The 21,265-nt window shown below is 36.0% G+C and overlaps 1 protein-coding gene across 12 annotated transcripts in view; it reads left to right on the forward strand.

Annotated features, from left to right (window-relative positions):
• HDAC9 (histone deacetylase 9) overlaps positions 1 to 21,265 on the forward strand; it is a 454,940-nt gene that overhangs the window by 354,237 nt on the left and 79,438 nt on the right. For all 12 annotated transcript variants that reach the window (XM_058035907.1, XM_058036403.1, XM_058035984.1 and 9 more), the window contains 2 exons: positions 3,617 to 3,736; positions 4,061 to 4,158. In XM_058035907.1, the coding sequence (XP_057891890.1) occupies positions 3,617 to 3,736; positions 4,061 to 4,158 (218 nt within the window). The remainder of the gene's footprint in view (positions 1 to 3,616; positions 3,737 to 4,060; positions 4,159 to 21,265) is intronic.

A 21,265-nucleotide genomic window follows, 5' to 3' on the forward strand; every position in this document is an offset into this window, starting at 1 on the left:
GCTGATTTATGAGCACCATTTTTGTTTTCCTACAGTTCATGACGAGGTGTAATAGGGTGTCTGACAAAGCATAGACAGGAAATGAACCCTGGCATCAAAACCTAACCTGTTACATCTGCACTTAATTAATTTTTGCAGGTGATAAAAGATTTAAAGACAAAATATGTTAAAGGGTTTTTGAAGTGCAGAGCTTAATAGTCTAAATCTTGTTCATATCTGCACTCATAATTAAATCTTATTGTGGAGTCATGGCCTTACCATCTAGCACTTTTGTTCAGTTAAATATGCGTACTGACTGTTGAAGAGAAGCAGAGAAAGGGGGAGTGTGGGAGAAGGAATGGTAAGTGAAAAATGAGTGGCAGACTAAGTATATGTGTAGATTAAATATTCTTAGAATGTTTTTGAAATATTTCTCAGATTGTTCTGCTGTCATTTAGAAACATAATTATAAACTGCCAGAAACTATTATTTCTGAAAAATTCACTTCTACTGTATGTTATGTCTGTTTGCTGACTTGAATCTTTCAGTTCATTGCTGTAAATTCTGGTCAAAAGTGAACTCTCTGTTTATTCTCATTTTTAATGGGAAAAGCCAACTCAAAGTTTGTGAATGTTTTTAAGTCTTTTTGGCTGTAAATGTTATATGTGCCTCGTTGGGAAAAAACCCAAAACACTTCCCTTTGATATACTTAGCCAATAAGCACTTAGAAATTCAGCTTCAGTTTTTCACGGCAAGGTTAAATGGGCAAATCATTACCTGTGCAAATGATTACCTGTGAAGCTGTCTATCTTTACCCAGGAAAGCAGATAGGGAATTTTCAGCCTTTCTGCAACTGTCCCATTGACCAGAAAAACTCAGCGAGTGAAAGGGAAGAAATAAATGGCTGACACAGATGACTTCATTCCTGGAGCCGTTGCAGTCCAGTCCCTAATCTGCTCCATGGTCAGAGCAATGATGTACAAAAATTCATATGGAAAAGTTCTTATGCATGCAAACTATGGATAAATCACAGGCCAAACTGGATGAATGAACAAGTTAATAGTGACATCTTTATTCCCACCAACAGAGTTTGGGTATCTGAAGGAAAGAATGGAATTACAGATGTTAGACTTGAAATTAACCTTTATTATATTTTGATAGTGACTAGCAAAGCAGGACCTCATGCAAGTTGGCAGCTGTACATGTTACTGCAATATAAATATTAAAAAGTAATATCCAATCCCACACACTAAAGTGTGTTCTAGTTAAAAATTGTGTAGTCTTCATAGCTGCTACATGTCTTCATATATAAATTCTTAACTTTTTAATTGTCAATATTCCCTTCATCTATTTAATCTATTTATACAGTAAAATAAAAGACATATCTGACAGTATTTTTTCCCTCATTCCACCATTTGCATAAATCTCTGGTTTTGAACTGTCTTATATACCCTGAATACATTTGATCCACTAAGGGCAAAATATGAACTCATTTCCCTCATGCTAACATCCGCAGTCTGAAAGAACACATTCCTTTGTCTAATCAGAGATGCTAACTGCTCTTCAAAAAAGAGCTCTTAGTGGAATCAAAGTTTAAACAAGAAAGCTAGCTTGAGATTTGAATAATAAAAAAAAAGTAATAAGGAAAAGAAATATCTCGATGCCCCTTTAACATTTTTCCTTCTGTGTTGGAAACTGTTGCAGAAACAATATATCTAAAGCCCCAAATATATATGGAAAAAAAAGACTAATTAAAATAAAAAAGTGAAGTCCTACTGTGTCCCTTCAGATCTATCTATGTGTCCAGCATAGCTTGTCAGATTGTTGAAATCCTCTTTCCAGGATCATCCATACTTGCATTTATGCTCATAGGAGTTGAGTCTGTTTTGGAGTAAACCAATTAGCTCTGTCACAGCTGAAGACTGAATGGGATTCTGGGATTAGTTTGCATGCCAGATTTTACTTCATTTGCCAGTCAGAACCATCTAACACTAGACTGGCTGCCTTGAAATCTTCAACAGCCTCAGACCAGTGTGTTCTCCTTTGCACGTCTCATGTGATACATTTAACCTTGGCATTAAGTCACAGTTGAGCTGTAACTCCATCCTCATGTTGTTTCAAGTACTTTCAACATAGAAAAGAAAGGAAAGTCTTATAATATTACCGTGTAGAGGTCCCAGAGGAGGTCCAAGTCAAGCACAAGGCAGTACAAGTAGGACTCAATCAATGTAGAGAGTTCTGAACAATGTGGGTGAAACTCATGGGCTGCTTCAGCTGGCAGGGAGTACAAGCAATGTTCAGTGTTTGCTGTGCTATTGGCAGTGCACACCTTGAGGTACAACTTGAGCCCTCCTGGAGTAGGCATAGTGAGGAGAATGTGACTTCTGTTTTGCAGACACTAAATTGGATTTAAACCTCATAACATTTGTAAAAAAAATACAAACTGGGTGACAATGACAGTGTTGCCATTCAGCATAGTTTTTCTGTCCCCCTTAATCCTATAAATTAGAAATTTCAAAAGGATGGCTTAAAGGAGGAAAAGAAAAAATATCTAAAAGTTTTCAGCCTCTTAGAAATAGCAGTGAAGAAACATTTTAACTTTTACTGAAAGGCAAGTGGATTTTCCATTTTCACTTGTAAAATTGTGTGTCTAACCACACAGAATAGTAGCGAACTGTGAAAACAAACCAAAAAAAGGAAATGTCTGCATCATCAGCCTTTGTTTTATAGATATACTGTCAGCATTTCTTTGTCAGACTTTTATTTAAAGACAGAATTTTATTCACTGTCATTATATAATGTTTGAAATATGGAGGCTGACCAAGGTCACTCCTTGATTGTGGAAGGCACCATCCTATCTGCCAGATGATTTAATAGCTAATGAGATCATATTCCTGTGTCTTCAACTGTTGCCGTCATGATTTTGCAAAAATGAAGTATGAAGTCCTTTCCGCATCTGGCATCTCTTTTGATGTGGATCTAACTGCTGAGGGACTGAACAGAACTGAATGTTTCAAGAAAGCCAATTTACTCAGCTGGTCGCAGAGCCTTTGACCTCAATAGTGGAACTTGGCAAATCAATGAATACTCTTATGTTTAGTGTTCTGTCAAGAATTGTGAAAAAGCTCTGTAAACCATAGATCCTTCTGCAAAATACTAGTTTGTAGTTTAAACATTAGTCTTTCTTCAGAGGCCAATGAGGCTAGTTAATTAAGCCTGAGGGGTTATGAACTGTTGGCAGTTAATAAGTCATAAAATTCCTCCATAAAACAGGATGCTAGATTCCATCACTGAGGCAAGGAGTACAAAGAGCCGGTGTATAAATATCTAATTGTACAAAAGGACTGGGATTTCTCAATGACTGCTCATCTGGAGTCTCCAGGGCACGCTCGCTATGGTTTCCTGATTTTTAGAAGCCAGTTTAAAAAATGAGTGCATTAAAGAGTAATTTGCCTGAAAGTTCAGGAAGTATGGGGTGGTGAAGGGAGGGGGAAAGGGAAAGACAAAAGGAGGGCAAGGGAGAGGGAGAGAAACTGAGAGAGAGAGAGAGGAGGGGGGTGTAAAAGAAAGCAGAACTGAGCTCTCTACACTGAGTTGGACATTATTACATTTGTCATCTGTTTTCTTTCTCCTTTAGGATGTTCACCATGGCAACGGTACACAGCAGGCTTTTTATGCTGACCCCAGCATCCTGTATGTTTCCCTCCATCGCTATGATGAAGGCAACTTCTTCCCCGGCAGTGGAGCCCCAAATGAGGTTAGGTTTATTTCTTTAGAGCCCCATTTTTATTTGTATCTTTCAGGTAATTGCATTGCATGATTACCCCTAATTTTCTTGTCCTTCCCTGGTTCTTTAAATTACACCAGATTACCAAATTGTCTACTGGGAGCAGGGGACCAGTGGAGAACAAGTGCATAACCCAGAGCAGTCCTTGTCAAACAAGGCTGATCTGACATGTTGTTTGATGTTTGTTTCCAATGCAGATTTGAGAACTTTTTTTCTTCTCCCCTTTCCCTCTCTCTTTTCCTCCTCCTTTTTCTGCTTTTTCTCCCTTTTTGGCATTTTATTTCTTTTTTTCAGGTTGGAAGTGGCCCTGGCGAGGGGTATAACATAAATATTGCTTGGACAGGTGGCTTGGATCCTCCTATGGGTGATGTTGAGTATCTCACAGCATTCAGGTTGGTACCATTTAGAAGTCTTGAAAACTGTTTGTAGAACAAAAGCACATTAATAAGAGCTAATGTAATACTGAAAGTCAGGAGAATAATCCATGGTGAAAATAAATTAATCCTGGAATTCCAGTATATGAGAGTTTAGTAAATTAAAAAATGGGTCATTTAATAGTTGTGATCATCCATGCAGAATCAACAAAAAATTTTTATTTAATTGGTCATTTGTGTTTTCATTATTATGCTATGCCAGTAAAATTGCTTTGAGCTTCCTTACTTCCCTACAGTATTTATTATGCCAGGCAGAAGAAAATCACTGCTCACATTCACATTGATTGCAGTTAGATGCCAGTAGAGCAGACAGAAAGAAGTATGAAGTATGGTGCAAATCCAGTGTTCTTCATTCATTTAAAAGACTCATTATGATGCTCACAATTTTGACTATTATGTTTTTTCTACAGATTGCAGTAAAGTGTAATTGAATTAAAAGTAAACAATTTTGACATACTGTAATGAGAATGATAGGAAATGTTGCATTCTGTATTTCTCTTTGCTCACTCATAATGAATATTCTCAATAGCTCATTCATAAATGAAATTTTATTCCTTCATAGGTGATGCTTCATTATCTATTAAGTCTTATTTTCATGGGACCAGAGGAGATAAGAATAGTTCAAAACACTATCTTTTAGAGTTTCAGTGTCCTATCTTAGATACACCATTTCCTTTCACTGTTAAACAATCCAGAGGAAGAGTTTAGTGAAGTTTAGGGAAGGTGTGGGGTTTATCTTTCAAATTTGGGCAAATGCTACACCTCTGAAAAGGAGTTTCATTTAAAAAAGAATGATATGAAAGAAAGGCAATGAGAAAACCAATGTGTATCTCTAATGTCTTTCAAGACATTTAGTTTGAAGTAGTGCAATTACCATATACAGTTCTTGACTATACTCTATTGAAAATACACCACAAAAACCCACTAAACTCTTGTTTTGTTTGTTGGAATTTTTGTGGGTTTTTTTTTTTTTTTTGTTTTGTTTTCTTCCCAAAGAACTTCCATGCAGCCCCATGAAATAATATGCAGAGTTTCTAATAAACAACACACCTGAAATCATAGTCTAAGCCCTAGGGAGAGAAATAGCCTTACACATTCATCCCACTATTATTGTGGAAGAAGTTTTAATTTTATTTGTATTTGTCTGTATCTAAAAAGAGTCTAAACAAATGGTGTCTGACTCCAAATTTTCTACACTCAGTAGTGCATCAACCTCTTTTCAAGATACTTCCTATACTTCCATGTGATTTTTACATAAGGAACGGAATGGTTCAATTCACTGGTATTAGTGTCTGATACTCATATATCTGGTATTTCCACCCCAACATTCCTGGTTTGGATCCCAACTATCCCACTAATGAAATAGGTAATGTGGCCATCTAATGATGCAGAGAATGGTGGTCCCAGTTTATTCAACAGAACACTCACATACTGAGACTGTAACCATAATTGGTACCCCTGCTACCATGATGAAAAATACCTGGGCTTAAGAGTGCATTTACAAATATGTACTTCACAGTTCTATTTTAAGGCACACTAGTAAATTGTTTGGAGCAGCTAGTATTGCTGCTATGCCTATTACTCTGCTTCAGTTAGAGGGATTTTCAGTCTCTGTTCCTAAGCAAAGCAAGACTAGGAAAATAAAATTTGTGTAACTTTCTACCCTCTGACTAATCGTATGCAGACATAAACTTAACTATATGTTTTTTAAGGCAAATAAATTCAAATTTAAGTTTAGAATCTCCTTTTAGAAAAAATTGGTGATGGTGAAAAATTTAATGTTGCTATTTTAAATACATCCATTTAACTTTGTGATTAATGTTGTAATGAATGTGAATGTTTTTCTCCAAGCAACAACAGGAAATGTTTCCCTACACTCTCAGCCCCTTTTGACCTGATCACAGGCTTTTTGCCCTCTGTAGGTCTTGCTGACATGGATTTAGTATGACTGGTATGACAGTTTTGAATGGGGATCATTGAAGTAAACAGCATGCAACTTAGAAGGGTGGATACAAAAATTTGTGAATTACTTAGGACAGACCAGGTAGCTGTTTCTGTAGATCTGGTCTGAGTGGTAGGTAAATTTACAGCTCCTAGTAAAGAGACACTTTATCCATGGGCCAGAATCTATCCTTGCTATTATTCAAAGCATCACACATGATGTAGCCTAAGTTTTCAGTTTGTCCAGAGCAGAACTGGGAGACTGGCAAGAATCCAGAAAAGTACAGAAAATCAATAGAAGAGTCGCCATGCTCTCCCAACAAATCAGCTGTTGTTCTGGAGTTTCTGTCAAAGCATCACACATGATGTAGCCTAAGTTTTCAGTTTGTCCAGAGCAGAACTGGGAGACTGGCAAGAATCCAGAAAAGTACAGAAAATCAATAGAAGAGTCGCCATGCTCTCCCAACAAATCAGCTGTTGTTCTGGAGTTTCTGTCTACAACAAGTCAGTTTTTAAGAAAATAAGTGATTTTCAGAGATAGGAAAACATTATTTGGTTTTTTACATTAGGTTACATGCTTTATAGACAGACTTACAGAGAAGGTTCAAACTAAGTTGTGGAGCAAATTTTCAACATCTTCAATCTTAAGAGAAAAATAGGGGGGAAATGGAGATATTTTCTCTATATACCTACCAATAGACAGAGAGGTTGGGCAGTATTCATTCACCAGTGAAGGCAGGAGTGGATACTGGTGAAGGTCCTCTCCAGTGTAACCAAGGTGTAAGTTTGCGGGTGGGTGAGATGGGTGGAGCCTGTTTGGAGAGAAGCCGAGGCTTCCTGCTGGTTCCAGAGCCTAGTCCTTTGAGTTCTTAGGAACTGAGAAATTTGCATTTAAATAATCTAAAACTCTCCAGCTAGTGCACAGAGCTTTCACTTTCTCACCAGCAGAGCCCTAATTTCATCCTAGAATTCTGCCAAGCATTTGGAGTGTCACCAGCCTTGACACTAGGTAGCTTGTTATTTATTGCTTGATTGACTGTCAAATTTCACAGCAGAGATCCTTCTAAATGATAATGTTCACAGAAAAAGAGACCAAGGCTTTTTTTTTTCTGTCTCTAGAGTTCAGCTCATAACTAGGTATTACATATGACAATGTACTTGATATCAGTTTTTATGTCAGAATATATATTTTAGAAGCATTTACACACATACTTATATACATGCAGGTAGCAGAATACTAGTTATCTCCCACTGCATAAATAACTAGATAAATCTATTTTATGTAAATGTTTTTAGGACTGAATAATATTCCACCTCAGTCTTCATCCAAACTGTTTGACAAAATATTTTCATTTCTTCAGGAAAAAACAATTTTCACGTGTGAAAATACAGAAAAATTTGAGCACAGAGTAATCACTTCAAAGGCATGCTGAGTGAGTGGCTGCCCTGGGACTGTAGTGGGAAACAGGAAAAATTAGGGTGCTGGTTTGTGTCTGCCATTTTGATTTCTGCGCTACATGAAAAGTTTATTATATTTTTGAACTAACTCTTTCTATTGCAAAATCAAATTGAAGTGGCTGTAGCCAATTTGAAGATGAAGACTGCTCATTCATTTATAAAAGATGTTTTCATTTCTTTCTTATTGCTACTAAGCAAATAAGTTTGCATGTGTTAACTGCATGGAGGTAGTAGAAAATGCAGGATAGAGAACTTTCTGTAGAATGGAAAATAATTGCAGTAATCAAATCACTATGCCATTTAATTTTGCCAGAAGAGTGTTGTTTGATGTTTACCATAGTTAAGGAACTGGCCCAGCTACAAAAAAATTCCTTGAAATAATGACAGTTTTCTAAAGGACAGGCATCTCTTCTTTTCTCCTAAGATAACAAAAATGCACAGCTCTTTTCCATTATTTTTAAGCTCTGAAGTATCCCTCCAGAGAATCTGTTTCATCATTTAGTTCCACCTATTCAGGTTAAATTTGCTTTAATCTCTTTGAAAGCCAAAGGATATGGTGGCTGTTTTCTAGGACGATGATTTTACACTCGAGTTTATGAGGATGTAATCCACTCTCTTCTGCCAACAGTTCTAGAAAAAAAATGAGAGCAATGGTTGACTAGTAATGTTCAAATAATTATTTTCATAAGCTCCACATTGCACCAGATGTGCTCAGTAAAGCAGGCAGCAGAAAGAGGCTCAGGTCTGTGTTGTACATGCACATATGTCTCTGTGTGTACTTGCAGTTTGCAGGGGACAGGAGAGATGTGTTTCTGTAGAGTGGAATACAGAAGATGCAGGAGGTGGTGGAAACAAATGAGAGTGCTCACTAGAGTGAAAGAGAAGCAAGAGACAGAAGGAAACTGGGCTGTGCCTTCCAACTGCTTTGCACTGCTTTTATTCAACAAAGGAGTTGTAAATTTAGCTGAACCAGCCAGTATGCTCTGGCTGCTTTGCACTACTCCAGAGCAGCATAAAAAAGCCACAGCATATTAATGAACCTGGCCATAAAAGCTTGCATAAAATGAAACATGTATGTGTGTGTGATTCTTGGAATGATTAGCAATAGCTCATGATAATATTATCTTTTAGCAGTCACATGTTTGATTTTAATTTAAGAAGGGGAGCAAATTCAAAAGAAATAGGTAGCAATAAGGCAGAGTTAAGGATGAGCTATATCCATGATTTAATTTAAAATACATTTGTAATTACCCCAAAATATAATTTTAAACAAAGTTCAAAATTAAAATCATGGTTGAAATCACATGTGTTAAAATGTAAAAATGAAAGAAAACAAAGGTGTGCAGAAAATCTTCATCCTGTCTTGCAGTCCTTAGTGAATGTTTTGGGAGAAAATCAGTATGTTTAAAACTCTCTGTATTCTAGTCTGTGCTCAAAAATATTAACAAAAATATTCCTTTTCATCTTGTGGCCATACAGGGCACAATTATGTTAATTTGAAATATTGAATTGATGTATACAATTTGGTTTTTTCCATAGTTTTTCATTACCAGATCTCATGACATTTAATTTTGACATGTCAAATGAAAAACTCTGTAAAAGTACTTTTTGATATTTTAATATATATATTGTCCTTGATAACTCTGTTTCAGCATAGATATTGATAGTTCTTCTTTACTATTTACGTTAGAATTTAACTCATAAATGCTAAGAAGAACACTATATTGCTATACATGCCTTAGGTTTTTTAATAGAAGTATACATGGCATGTATTTTTATTTATGAATTTAATTTTCCTGTAAATTTTACTTTTAAAACTTTTTTGTTGACTAGGGAATTTGAGATAACTTTTAAAAGTTTCATTTATCCTGTTGGTATTGAATTTCATGGTTTTAAGTATGTGTGTCTGAAAAACAAAAATTCTGTGTTTTAACTAAAATCACTAATCTTCCACTTTCATTAAATGTCCATTTGTTTGTGTATTACATGTGTAGATGAAACTCACATTCTTCCCTATCCACATTTATTATTTTAAATACTTTTGTATGATCTGTGTAATGTCCTTTCCTATTTTTTCTTCTCTCAAAATACAGTATTTATGGTATTCTTCAATCTCTCTTCACTTAGACATGTATCCACTTGCCAAATCACTTTAATTGCTCATTTCTGAGGGTTGGCTATTTTCTGGAAATGAGCTAAATACACCACATGAGGGCGAACCATTGATTTATATGATTTTGAATATTATTATGGCTGTCTTTGGCATCCCTGCTCTGCAATGTTGTGTAACTCTGAGTAGAAACCTTGGTTTCTGATAAACATAACGAAATAATGTAGAAGACAAAAATCAGCATTTTTTCTCAGCTGTACCTGACTATTGAAAGTGACCCATAGTACAGTGCTGTATTGGGATGTTTAATGAATTCCACCAAGAATAGATTTTGAGTATAAAGTTCTTTTAAACAATGATTCTTAATACCCATAACTTCATGCTATTAATTTTTTATGGCTGTAATTTCCAGAAGCTGTGCTGAGGTTTTATTATACTAGATGAGATCTAAAAACTACAATAAGACTCAGTTTCTGATTCAAATGTTTGACAATGTTTGATATGTCTTCAAAGAGATAAAAAGACAAAGGCATGGGAGTAGTTTAAAAAAAAAAACAAATTAGCTACTCAGCCTCATGAGTCAATGAAAGAAGAAGTGAACTCCAGTAACATCTTCAGAACTTCAACCTGTTGTGTTATCAGTGAACTCTACTCACAATAGCCTCAGAATTTGCCAAATGCCATCCTTATCTTTACTAATGGAAACTAATTATTTATTTCCCAATATATTGCTTTGTAATAACTGCTAAAAGTTATCTCAACTATAGTTATTTCTCTTGTCTAATTGTTGGCAGAAGTACATTCAGCATTTTGCTGTATAGAGGAAGGCAGAATCTCTGAGTAGTGTATGACAGGCAGATCATGATTTACCCAAATGCAAGTGGACATTATTGAGACTGCTTGATACCCACAGTCCTTCTGCATTGTCAAGGGCAATGCATTTAGGAAGAAAAATGTGGCTGAACACAATGCAGTCATGGAAGCTCTAGGAAATCTAAACAATGTTTTCTGTATGAATGTGTATGGTTTGCTTTCAGACACCCATAGCATTCTGCAGGTATTATTTACAGTTTCAATAATTTTTTAATTTCTGGCCTTGTCACTTCTACCAGGTGTCTTTAAAAGATGCTTATTTCAACCAGAAATGTCTCTCTTTTCTCTTCTGTCATAGAAAATGTCTTAGGAGAATTCAAAGATGTACCATCAGCTATAGAAAGATAACTTAGGAGTGCCTGAGCAATTTCTTTTGAAGAAGTTTGAAGAAGGTAGAAGTCTGCTTGGAATAATTTTTAAACCTGCTTTGAGTATAAGTTTCATATGTAAACATTCAATAGTCCTGATGATTTGTGACTTTAGAATTCTTTTTTGAGTGTGGTGATGAAGGTTTTGTAACAATGATAAATTTTCATGCTTTTTTTTTTTCCTTGACAAATGTTGTGAGCATTGAGTCTTTAGGAAATGGAGAAACAGAGTTAAAAGCATTTGAAACAGTGGTATAAACAGCTTTTCAGCATTTTGTTATACTTCAAAGTTCACCATAAAACTAAAACTGGCAACAGTGTTTATAACCTGCAACCTCTTGTTCTGCCTAGTTCTTTGCTTTTATTTGGAAAATCTAACTTCTTCTGACTGAATACCCTAAATTTTCACCTTTACTGTACTGGGATTTTTAAAACTGTATGTGGTGCTCCTTTAATTCACTGGAACTACAAAAGTGAAACCGTTCATTACAGAAATTAATTAGTGTTGGCTTACTTTTCTACAGATGCACAGTTGCTTTTATTGACATGGCAGAGTAGGGGGTGGAGGAGAAAGGATAATAAAATATGGCATGTGTCAGGTTTATGTGCTTCAGGTTAAAAACTATTTGATTAAAACCCCAAGCCGTACATGGTCTGTAGTTTCAAAGTACTGGAAAGTATCTGAACTCTTTCCCAATATAACCATTTTCCAATTTTTGTTAAGCCAGAAAGATGAAAGAATAGAGGTGTATGGATAAAGAATTGCCATATTGTCAAATACTTTGATGGAAAAGTTGAGAAATATCACCAAAAACATCCTGGAAGAAATTAAACAGCAATAAGAGTGGAGAAGATGCTTTTACTGTAAAAATCAAAATATCTGTGTTCTTTACATGAAGATAAATTTCAGATCAGAATTAAAAGTCCTGCAGCAACACTGAGTGATTATATAGATGTCCAGTCCCAATTTAAATTTTGTTGCTTTATAATAACTTTTGAGAACTACACTGCAGCCTGTAAAAAATATCCACATGTTCTCTGCTGGAACAGCTCCAGACTGTAACAGAACCACTAGATTGCACCCTGGTGCTTTATGTATTGTTTAATTGTTTTCCTTTGGTGGATATTTTTATTAAAAGCCCATTATCCAGAATCAGACAGAAGTGTTGTTTCAAGAACAGCAGAAACAGAGGCCTTTCAGCTACAGAGTTCTTATTCATGCTTTCTTTAGCTAGCTTAGCTAATGAGATCTCCACTATTCTTCTTTTAATACTTAAAGAAGACAAATAAATGGGAGTTTTTATTTTGTTGCTTTCAAATCTAAGCAGGATTGCAAAGAAGTGTTGTGAGGTTCTGGTGTGCTCACACACCTGTGTCTCAGTGTTAGTTTGTGTGAGTACCTCCAGGGCATTTCTGTGCTTATAGATGTTCTCATGCTTTTGCACAAATAATTCCTTGGAGATATATTTTTTATCCCAATAATTTTGTGTGTCTGTGCTACACTTTAGCTATACAATAATTGCACAAAAGAAATAAGCATTTTTCATAGAAAAAAAATGTTTTAGAAAAGAAAGCTGCAGTAATTCTAAAGAAAAATAGAAAATCTGGCGAGAGCCAGATTATAAAATTGTGACATGCTGAATAGCACTGTGTTCAGTGCTGCAAGATCTTACAAGGATTCTGGTTACTGGATATTGTTGGAGCCTTAACTCCAAGTATTTCATTACTTTTTGAAGTCAGCCTTTAGTCCTGTGGAGAGATGTTTGAAACTATGAAAACATAAATGTCTCAAAAATAGATGTCTAATGAATAAGTTCAGGGAGGTCTATGACTCATCATTATGTGGTATTAGCAGTACTACTTGGGCCATCAGTAATCCATTAAATCAGCACAGCTTCTTGGATAGTAAGTCATTACCCAGTGTGAGGGAATCCATCAGACTTCAAGCTCTGAGACATTAATTTCACAAGCATTACAAGAAAAATGCTTAGTGGTAGAGTGACTTACCATTGTGTATATTTTTATTCAGGAGAAGTGAGGTCTTTGTCCTGTAATCACATACACTAGGGTTACAATTTAGAAGGCAATTGATCATTTGTGTCATTAGTTTATGCAGACCTCAGTTGTGCACAACACCACAATTCATAGCTAAGATACAGAGCTGTTGCTTACACAAAATAGTAGCTTCTCGAAAAATCATTGATAAAAGACTTTGTGAAATCAGAGGCTTTTCACTGAGTAAATGTGGCAGGATTTTATCTTAAACACTGTGACTACATTTAACCTAATTAAGCAGTCAAATCTTTATGTAAAAGCAGTTTCATGAGTTGTTATGCCTTGAAACAAAGTAAGCTTTTAAAGGATCTTATTAGCTGATTCATATGCTTACCTACCACAAGCCTTTCAGTGATATTTATATCAGCTGTTAAAATAAAGTTACCAAGATTATTAATTTATTTTAAAAAAAAGGAAAATGAAAGCAAACAAATTACAGCAAACAAATTACAGCACAGGATAAGCCAGGTTGAAGATAGCTATGTTTGGGATTCATTTCTCCTGTGTCATGCATGTAGGACTGTACATAATATAGAAGGAAGAGAGCTGAAGGCATGATGCAGCTTATTTGGTTCTTTTTCTCACTGTCAGTAAGTTGACAGGACTCTGGTGCTGTGTCCCTCGTGTTCAGGGGATGCATTAATAAAGCACAGATGACTAAAGACAGCACTTCCAGTAAGCAGCAACTGACTGTGGTTATGGCATGTGACTTTTCTTCTACACTGGAACAAAACCAAAACTATTGGAAGTTTCCAAGAAAACAACTAAGTGTTTGTGTTTCAAACCCTTTTATGATAATGTTCATGTCTAACCTTTTGGTGAGGACATCGCTTCTAGGATGTTAGAAAATCTTAAGTGAAAAATCTCAATGCTTTTGGATTGGATTTGGCCTTAAATTGCACCAGGCAAGGTTCAGGTTAGAGATTAGGGGAGAAAAAATCACTTAATGAGTGGTTTGGCACTGGAATAATTTGCCCAGGGAGGTGGCAGAGTCACAGTCTCTGGAAGTGTTCAAGAGGTGTCTGGATGTGGCACTTGGGTAGATGGTGTAGGGGTAGTTAAGGTGGTGTTGGGATGACAGTAGGACAAGCTGGTCCTGAAGTTCTCTTCCAATCTGATGATTCTGTGACAGTGTGAAAGAGTGAAGACAGTTTGTTGTCACCCATTCCTACACATCAAAGGATTGAACCTGACCTCATCACATCTGAAATTTATGCCTTTGCTGTCAGATTATTTGGAATGTTTGGGGCTTGATTTCTTTTTCCTCACGCTTAAAAAAGTCTCCCTCTGAAAAATATCAAGGAGATGCAAGTATACAAAAAGATTATGTTTTAGTAAAAAAAGTACACTTTTCAAAAAAAGTTAGTAGTTATGAATTACTAGGTTAGTAGGAGAGTGGGAGCTCTTCACCCTATCCAGTCTAACCTTCCTAACTCTTCAATCAAGATGTTTACAGATTAAGAATGCATTGCTAAGAATATATCGTTAAACCTCAGAAAGTGCTTCAATTCCTGTCAAAGGGATTTTTCGTTCCGCATGATTCATTAACATGTGCTTCACTTTCTGTATGATGAACTCACTGTGGAAACTGATTCCCTCTAGATCTGAAAATTACAATTTATTATCTAATCATTTGCCTCTTTTTTCAACAAAGAAAAAAAATTAAAAAATTGCCCATCATTTTCAGTGTAATTCTTATTAAAAACTGCACACACAGCAGAATAAACGCAGAGTTTGTAATAGCTTGAAGATCCTTTTATTTCCAAACTAATAAAAAATGCAGTGATTTCATTGTCATTCAGTTCCATCAGATGGGCCACTGCTAAGTATTAACTGCCTCTGAAACTAAAACCATGACATAGATGAGTGTTATTCAGTCAGTTTTGATTTGCTCTGTGTTAAGTTCAGTCATTGGCTTCTATGTAAAAACTTGCTGAACGAATGCAGAGTTTTTTATGCTGTCTTCTGTCATCTTGCAAAGCCAATTTTGGATTGGAAGTACTTGGAATGTAGTAGATTGGAAGAGATCAGAAAGATCAGAAATACATTTCCAATAATACCAAGCAGTATAATTTTCCAAGATTGTTAATACTTCCTTTTCCTCTCCTCCACCCTACCTCCCCCTTTCACATTTCTCTCCTGGAGTCATAATTTGATCATTCACCAAGTTTTCCATAGCATCTGTATCATCCCTTTTCTTCCCACAGTTCTGTCACATGCCTCTGATCACAAAGTTGTTCCTCATCTGTTTTTCTTAGATGCTCAGAAATGTCTGAGTTTTCTCAAAACTCTTTTGCCTGTTACCAGGCCCTCACGCTCTTTCATTTACTGATCTACCTGGGACATAAGCTTTTCTTTTCCCTTATTTGTCTATTTAACCTCTCATTCCGCTCACAAGAGGCTCTTGTCCCTTGCAATACAATCATGATTCATTATAAAGAAGTTTTGCTAAGCTCTCCATCTTCCTCTCTCCTTTCTCCCTCTCTATCCCCAAGACTATTGAGTGTACATATTGCTGTTTTTCCTCTGATTCTACACCTCCTCCAATAGAGCATCTCAGTCTTCTTCTGAAACCATTCTTAAAATAAATCCCTCCTAGACCCAAACTCAGCGACTATATTTTACCCTCAGTTTTCCTAGCCTGTGTGTCATCCACTTCTATTTCTCCCTATGAACTTTTTCTTGTAAATTCATCTTTCCCTGACTTCTGTGCTTGATAGTCCCTGGCCTCCACCCATACTTGAACATAGAACATCTCCTGTAACTTGTCTTTTGGAAGAATCAATATTTGCCTCCTTCATCTTTCTTCAGTTATTCCATGACATTCTGCTTTTGGTCTTGGTATCTTCTCCTATTTTGTGGTTTTCTGCAGGGCAGCTTGTCCACAATGCAAATTGAATTATTGTTTGTCAACCAGTGGCTTCTCCGTTCCAGGTATGTTTCCTCTGTATATCATGATATTTTATAGTAACTTTATTATATACTAATTGAGGATATCTTCATTTAGTTGAAACTCAACTTTACCAAACTTTTATCCTCAAGACATTACTACTGCCACTCCCTATAGGCAAAACCATTTTTCTGCCTGTCAGTCAGGCAAGCTCTTGTGTAACCTTTGACCTTCTCTGTTGGAAGTCACAACACAGCAATGTCTAAATTTTGCAAATTCTTTCTGTAGCAGGTCTTTGAAATACAGAATGTATTACCATTCCAACCACCTGAAGTGATTTCTGAGTTTCAGCCATTTTGTTTATTATTGCAATGTCATTCTCAGAATGCTCTTATGAATTTCATTTTCCATACGATACCAGGTACAGGTTTTCTGATTTTTTTGTGTCATGAAGTTCATACTTGTAGGGTATTCTCATAAACAGCTACAAGACTGGTTCATTAACTTCCTTGAAATATTCTATTACATTTCTATTATGCTATATCACCTCACACAAAACTTGATAGTGATTAAATTCCTTTACTGCTAAGACTGCTTCTGTTTTTCTGGCATGTACAGCTTCTGCCTATTGTTCCCCAAGTCTCTATAGAATACATAGACATGAGCCATATTTTTATTCATTCTGTGTGATTGGCGATTTTAGTGTTTTATGCAATTGGCTTTGGTTCATGACAATACCTCCAATGCATTTTACTGATATAAATGTGTTTGTTCTTGTTGTTAAGAATAATAGTAAGATGTGAGGAGTTAAGAGGTTAGTTTGCGAGATAGAAGTTGTTCCTCTCCCCATCACGTTGCATGTTGCATGAGAGATGCACATGCTCAATACTGGTGGCATTGGCCACATGTGGGGCACAGGATGACTTGGGGTGGAGCACTGTGTGGTACCAAGGCTAGAACCAAACTGGAATCAGGTTCTCTGATCTCATGGAAAAGGCAGTGTCTTCCCAGGGTTTGAGAAAAGGAGATGGAGAGAGTAAGTCCTCTAGCTCAGTTGTCTTTCATGCAAATTTTAGTTACTAGAATTTATGTGGGACATGGTGACAAGGATCTGTATTCTGGAGCTGTTCTTCAGTTCCAAAAGGATGCTACTGGTAGGATTCAGTCCTTCCCAAAAAGGTTTTGTTTGAAGTGTGGTGCAGCCTCTCAGAAGAGTCCATTCATCTCAGAAGCACAGATATCTCTCAGTATCACATCTGCAGGATCTGTGATCTCATGAAGCCCGTGAGCATACATATCTTGTTGACATCTGAGGAAACATGATGATTATCAACAAAATGTAGGGCCTGTTGTACACTGTATCTCTTCAAACACAATGTGGTTATTAAGGCTTAATTACATAAGAAACAGTAGATATGTTGTGCAAGCTTGTAGAATGTCACTTGCAGAAGTTAGGCAAGATATAAGAGTTTCCTAAGTTTCTATTATAGTTTTATTTCCAGCAATATTCTTTGACAAACTAAATAAATTACTGCATGTATTGGACCTCTGAGGCTTGGGGCAAAGAATGGAAAAATTATTTACAAAAGCTTGAAAATATTTAATCACTAGAGGCAGGGGGCAACTGTGTTTTAATTAGAGGTTCCTCAGGCCATTGGCTGGCTGGAGGCTTTCTCAAACAACCACACAAATGCACTGAATAGCTGTTTGCCAGCCTTAGGGTCAGGCCTGAGATGAAACAGATAAGATAATTGGCTCTAATGAAATCCAGAAGGCCTTGGCTTTCTTGTTTGAGCTTGGATTTGAAAAGTGCGTGTGGAAGTGAGGCTTAATTCAAACCAGTCCTGAGCTAGGCCCGTTTTTCAGTGACTTTGATATTGTTTGAAGTTCTGAAAGTGTTCGCCACACCACTAGCCTGCTGGGCTGGGCCTCCCCAGTCACCTTAATTACTGAGCTTTATTGCTGACTTTACTACACAGGAAAGGAGCCATTATATGTTCCATCAACATCAGCTCTCCTCAGATTGGAGGAAAGGGCAGGGTGAAAGGCCACTGTAGGAAGGCAGAAACTTCACTTTGAGGTAGTCAGATCATTTACCCGTGTTAAATTTCACTGTGCTATGTGTGTACATTCCTCACAACACAGAAGCCCAATTTCCATTTCTTTTAGCAAGTGATTACTTTTCAAAACATTTTGTTTGTGTCTGATTAGCAGAAGGGTACATTTATTCTTAGAGGTGGAAAGAAAGCAAATTGTAACAAACGCCTAATTAATCATCACAGGGGAAAGAAATCTAGTTAAAAACTGTAATAAAGAGAAATTGTTCTTCGTGCTTCTTTGAAGTGGGCATAAGTGAGGAAACTCCTATGGTGTGTTTGCAGACCTGACACCCTACGGAACTGACTCCTTACAGCCAGCCTGATATCTTCAGGGTACCTTGTAACGGGCTCTCCAAAACCAGAAAAGCTCCTGTGAAATACTGTTAGAGCAAGCAACAATTGAGGTATTTTAGCAATGTTAGTTCTGAATTATTCTCTTCAGGATAATTGCTTTCAGAATTTGGTCCTAATCTCTTCAGCTGCTCCAGCTGGTAGTGCTGCTGGAAAAAGAAGTTGTTGAACTTTTGTGCATGAATTGGTTTTCACATCTAGACACCCTGTAGCAGGAGAGGTGTCTCTCAGGCTTCAGCATCCATAGTCTGGGGCCACCAAGGTGCCTGGGAAGACTGCTGTCAGGAAACCTGGGACAGATCCTGCAACTGCTTAAATGAATGCATTTACATATTAACTCATTAATAAGTCAGTTAGGCTACTAGCCAGAGTAAAGTTACACGTGTGCATTCATGTTTGCAGGATTGGGCCTCCTGAGACCAATGAAAGTGTATAATATTGGTCAATTTGTGCCAGATCCCATATTACCAACACTAGCACTTAATAAAAGAAATATTGATGAAAATTAGTTTTTAGTGGGACCATAGTTCAGATCAAGATAAGAAGTATTTTTTTTCAATGAGCTCAGGAGGCAAATTAAAAAGGACTGAAAAATCAGTCCTGTTAATATCTATTCTATGGGATTTTATTTTGGATTTTTTTTTATACATTTTTTGTGAAATTTTGCTTGGTTTTTGTTTATTTTCATGGAACTAGTGTTTCTATTTTTCTTAAATCTTGAAAATGTCTTAGAATCCTTCATAAAACTTAGAATAATACATTCCTCAGGGTATTCAGCCCTTTCCTTAAAGGCAACTCTTTTTCATAAAGAAGACTTCTGTAGATCAAGATAGTTCCACCTTGTGTTATTTTATAAATAATACAAATATATTATTTAGATTTATAAATTTATTTATAAGTAATATAAGTATATATTATTTGTTTAAAAAATAAATTGTATGCATACGTAGCTCAAAAATTTTTTACACAAAGGACTCATATTTAAGAACCCTGAAGGCTTCTTGTTTTTCTTCTCTTTCATATGGCCTGTCACTTTAGCATGTTTTATGTTAGTAGAGTGGCAAATTGGTTATATGCTTTAAAGAGAAGCAGCAGGTTTTAATATTTTTATCATCATTTTGTGAAATTTTAACCTGTTAAACTCGTAGCCAGCATCACAGGGAGCTGGTTATATCTCGATGTGTATTTTATTAGCACTAATGAATCTCTTTCTGAGCTGAGAAAATAACTTTTGAAATCATCATAATTCATCACAATTACTGGAAAACAATAATTTCCCTTCTAATACAAAAGATTGTTTTGTGAGAAAACAGTGGTGTAAGTATCATAGCGGGAGAGGATGAGGGTCCCTATAAGCAATATTTCCAGATGGGCAGACATTCTGGTCTTTATTAAACATAAGATTTTGTTTTCTCTCATTTTTTATAATGTAAAAGACAAGACACAATTGTCCTTTTTGAAACTGTGCTTTCTAAGAGGTAGTTTGGACTATTAATCATAGCCCATCATTATAAATCATGATCCTTGTCTGACTGTACTTTCAGCTGCAATCACATTTTAGAGAGGCTAATGTGATTGAGGGGATCATATATGATGGTATAATAATATTATAGTATATTGGAAAAGACTTTTTGACTGGCAGAAGTGAGATTAGGTGATCCATTAGTGATTTAGTGGATACCTTACACATATGCCTAATGATCTTTTCAATAAAAGAAATAAAATTATAAAATCTACTGGTGATTTAATTTGACCTTTGCACATCTGCCCACAAACTTTGTAAAGTTAAGCTCATGTGGATGGTGTAAATCAAGCAGGGGATAGTGACTGAGGAAGCGTTTTATTGCAGAAAAAAATTCCCTGAATGCTTAAATCACTTATTTTCAAAGTTTCCAATCATGTTTTTAAGGTAGTACAATGCTTATTAGTAAAAAGGGTCTTTTTTTTATGTGGGGAACTGAGGACTGTGCTGTTTCATAATTTCCACCTTGCTTAAAATTGCTTTTAAATCTGCAATTTAATAAAAGGAAGTCTAACAAAAATATTAATAAATTAGCCATTATCTGATGTAATGGTGTTCTGTTGTGTACTTTTCAAACACTGTATAGACCACACAGGAAATCACCGGCTGGGCAAAGAGTAAATGTTAGGTTTCATTACTTTCACTACTTCCATGAATTTGCTGCATCTTTAAAATGAGAGATCTTTAAAAAATGACTGTTAGATGTCATCCTTGCATGTACCCATCTGCTCTCCTGTAAATGTTTTCAAATAGAAAATCCATCTGCTTTCCTTCTAAGATTTAAAAGTAGAGTTTGATTCTGCTTTTCATTATTCTTCCTTTGTATCATTTTAGAATGTGTAAAGAAGAGGTAAATTGAACCACTTGGGTTCAGTAAGTCACTTTTAGATGCAATGACCACGACACACATTTTGGCAGGATGATGTTCTGTTGTTCATTACATATTTTTTACATTCTTGGATAACAAGAGGGTAACTTGAAGATAAATTTAAAAACATTTATTTGGATGCTAGCTGCTATAACTGCTTTTATAATTATAGATGGCTTTTAGACATCTTTTACCCTGGTAAAGAAGAGAGAAAGAGTTAATAAGGACATTACCTACCTTAGATATATACATGAGGCTCTTTGACAGTGCATTTTCATTGCTGTACTCAGTTAACAACAGCGGGAATAATTCACTGCAGAGAACTTTCACAGAGGATGCCATAGGTACATAATTCTTTTGACTAAGGAATTCAACTGGGATGCATTTCTCATACTGTGGCATATGCTATATTCTCATAGATTACTTTTGTGTGATGTGAGAGATCAAAGGATTGTACTCCTATTTCCATGACTACAATAAACTTGAAAAGAGCAAAAGGTAATACTGGTGAATATCACATAAAACCAATG

The sequence above is a fragment of the Melospiza georgiana genome, chromosome 1 (genome assembly GCF_028018845.1).
Source record: "Melospiza georgiana isolate bMelGeo1 chromosome 1, bMelGeo1.pri, whole genome shotgun sequence".
Lineage (NCBI taxonomy): Eukaryota > Metazoa > Chordata > Aves > Passeriformes > Passerellidae > Melospiza > Melospiza georgiana.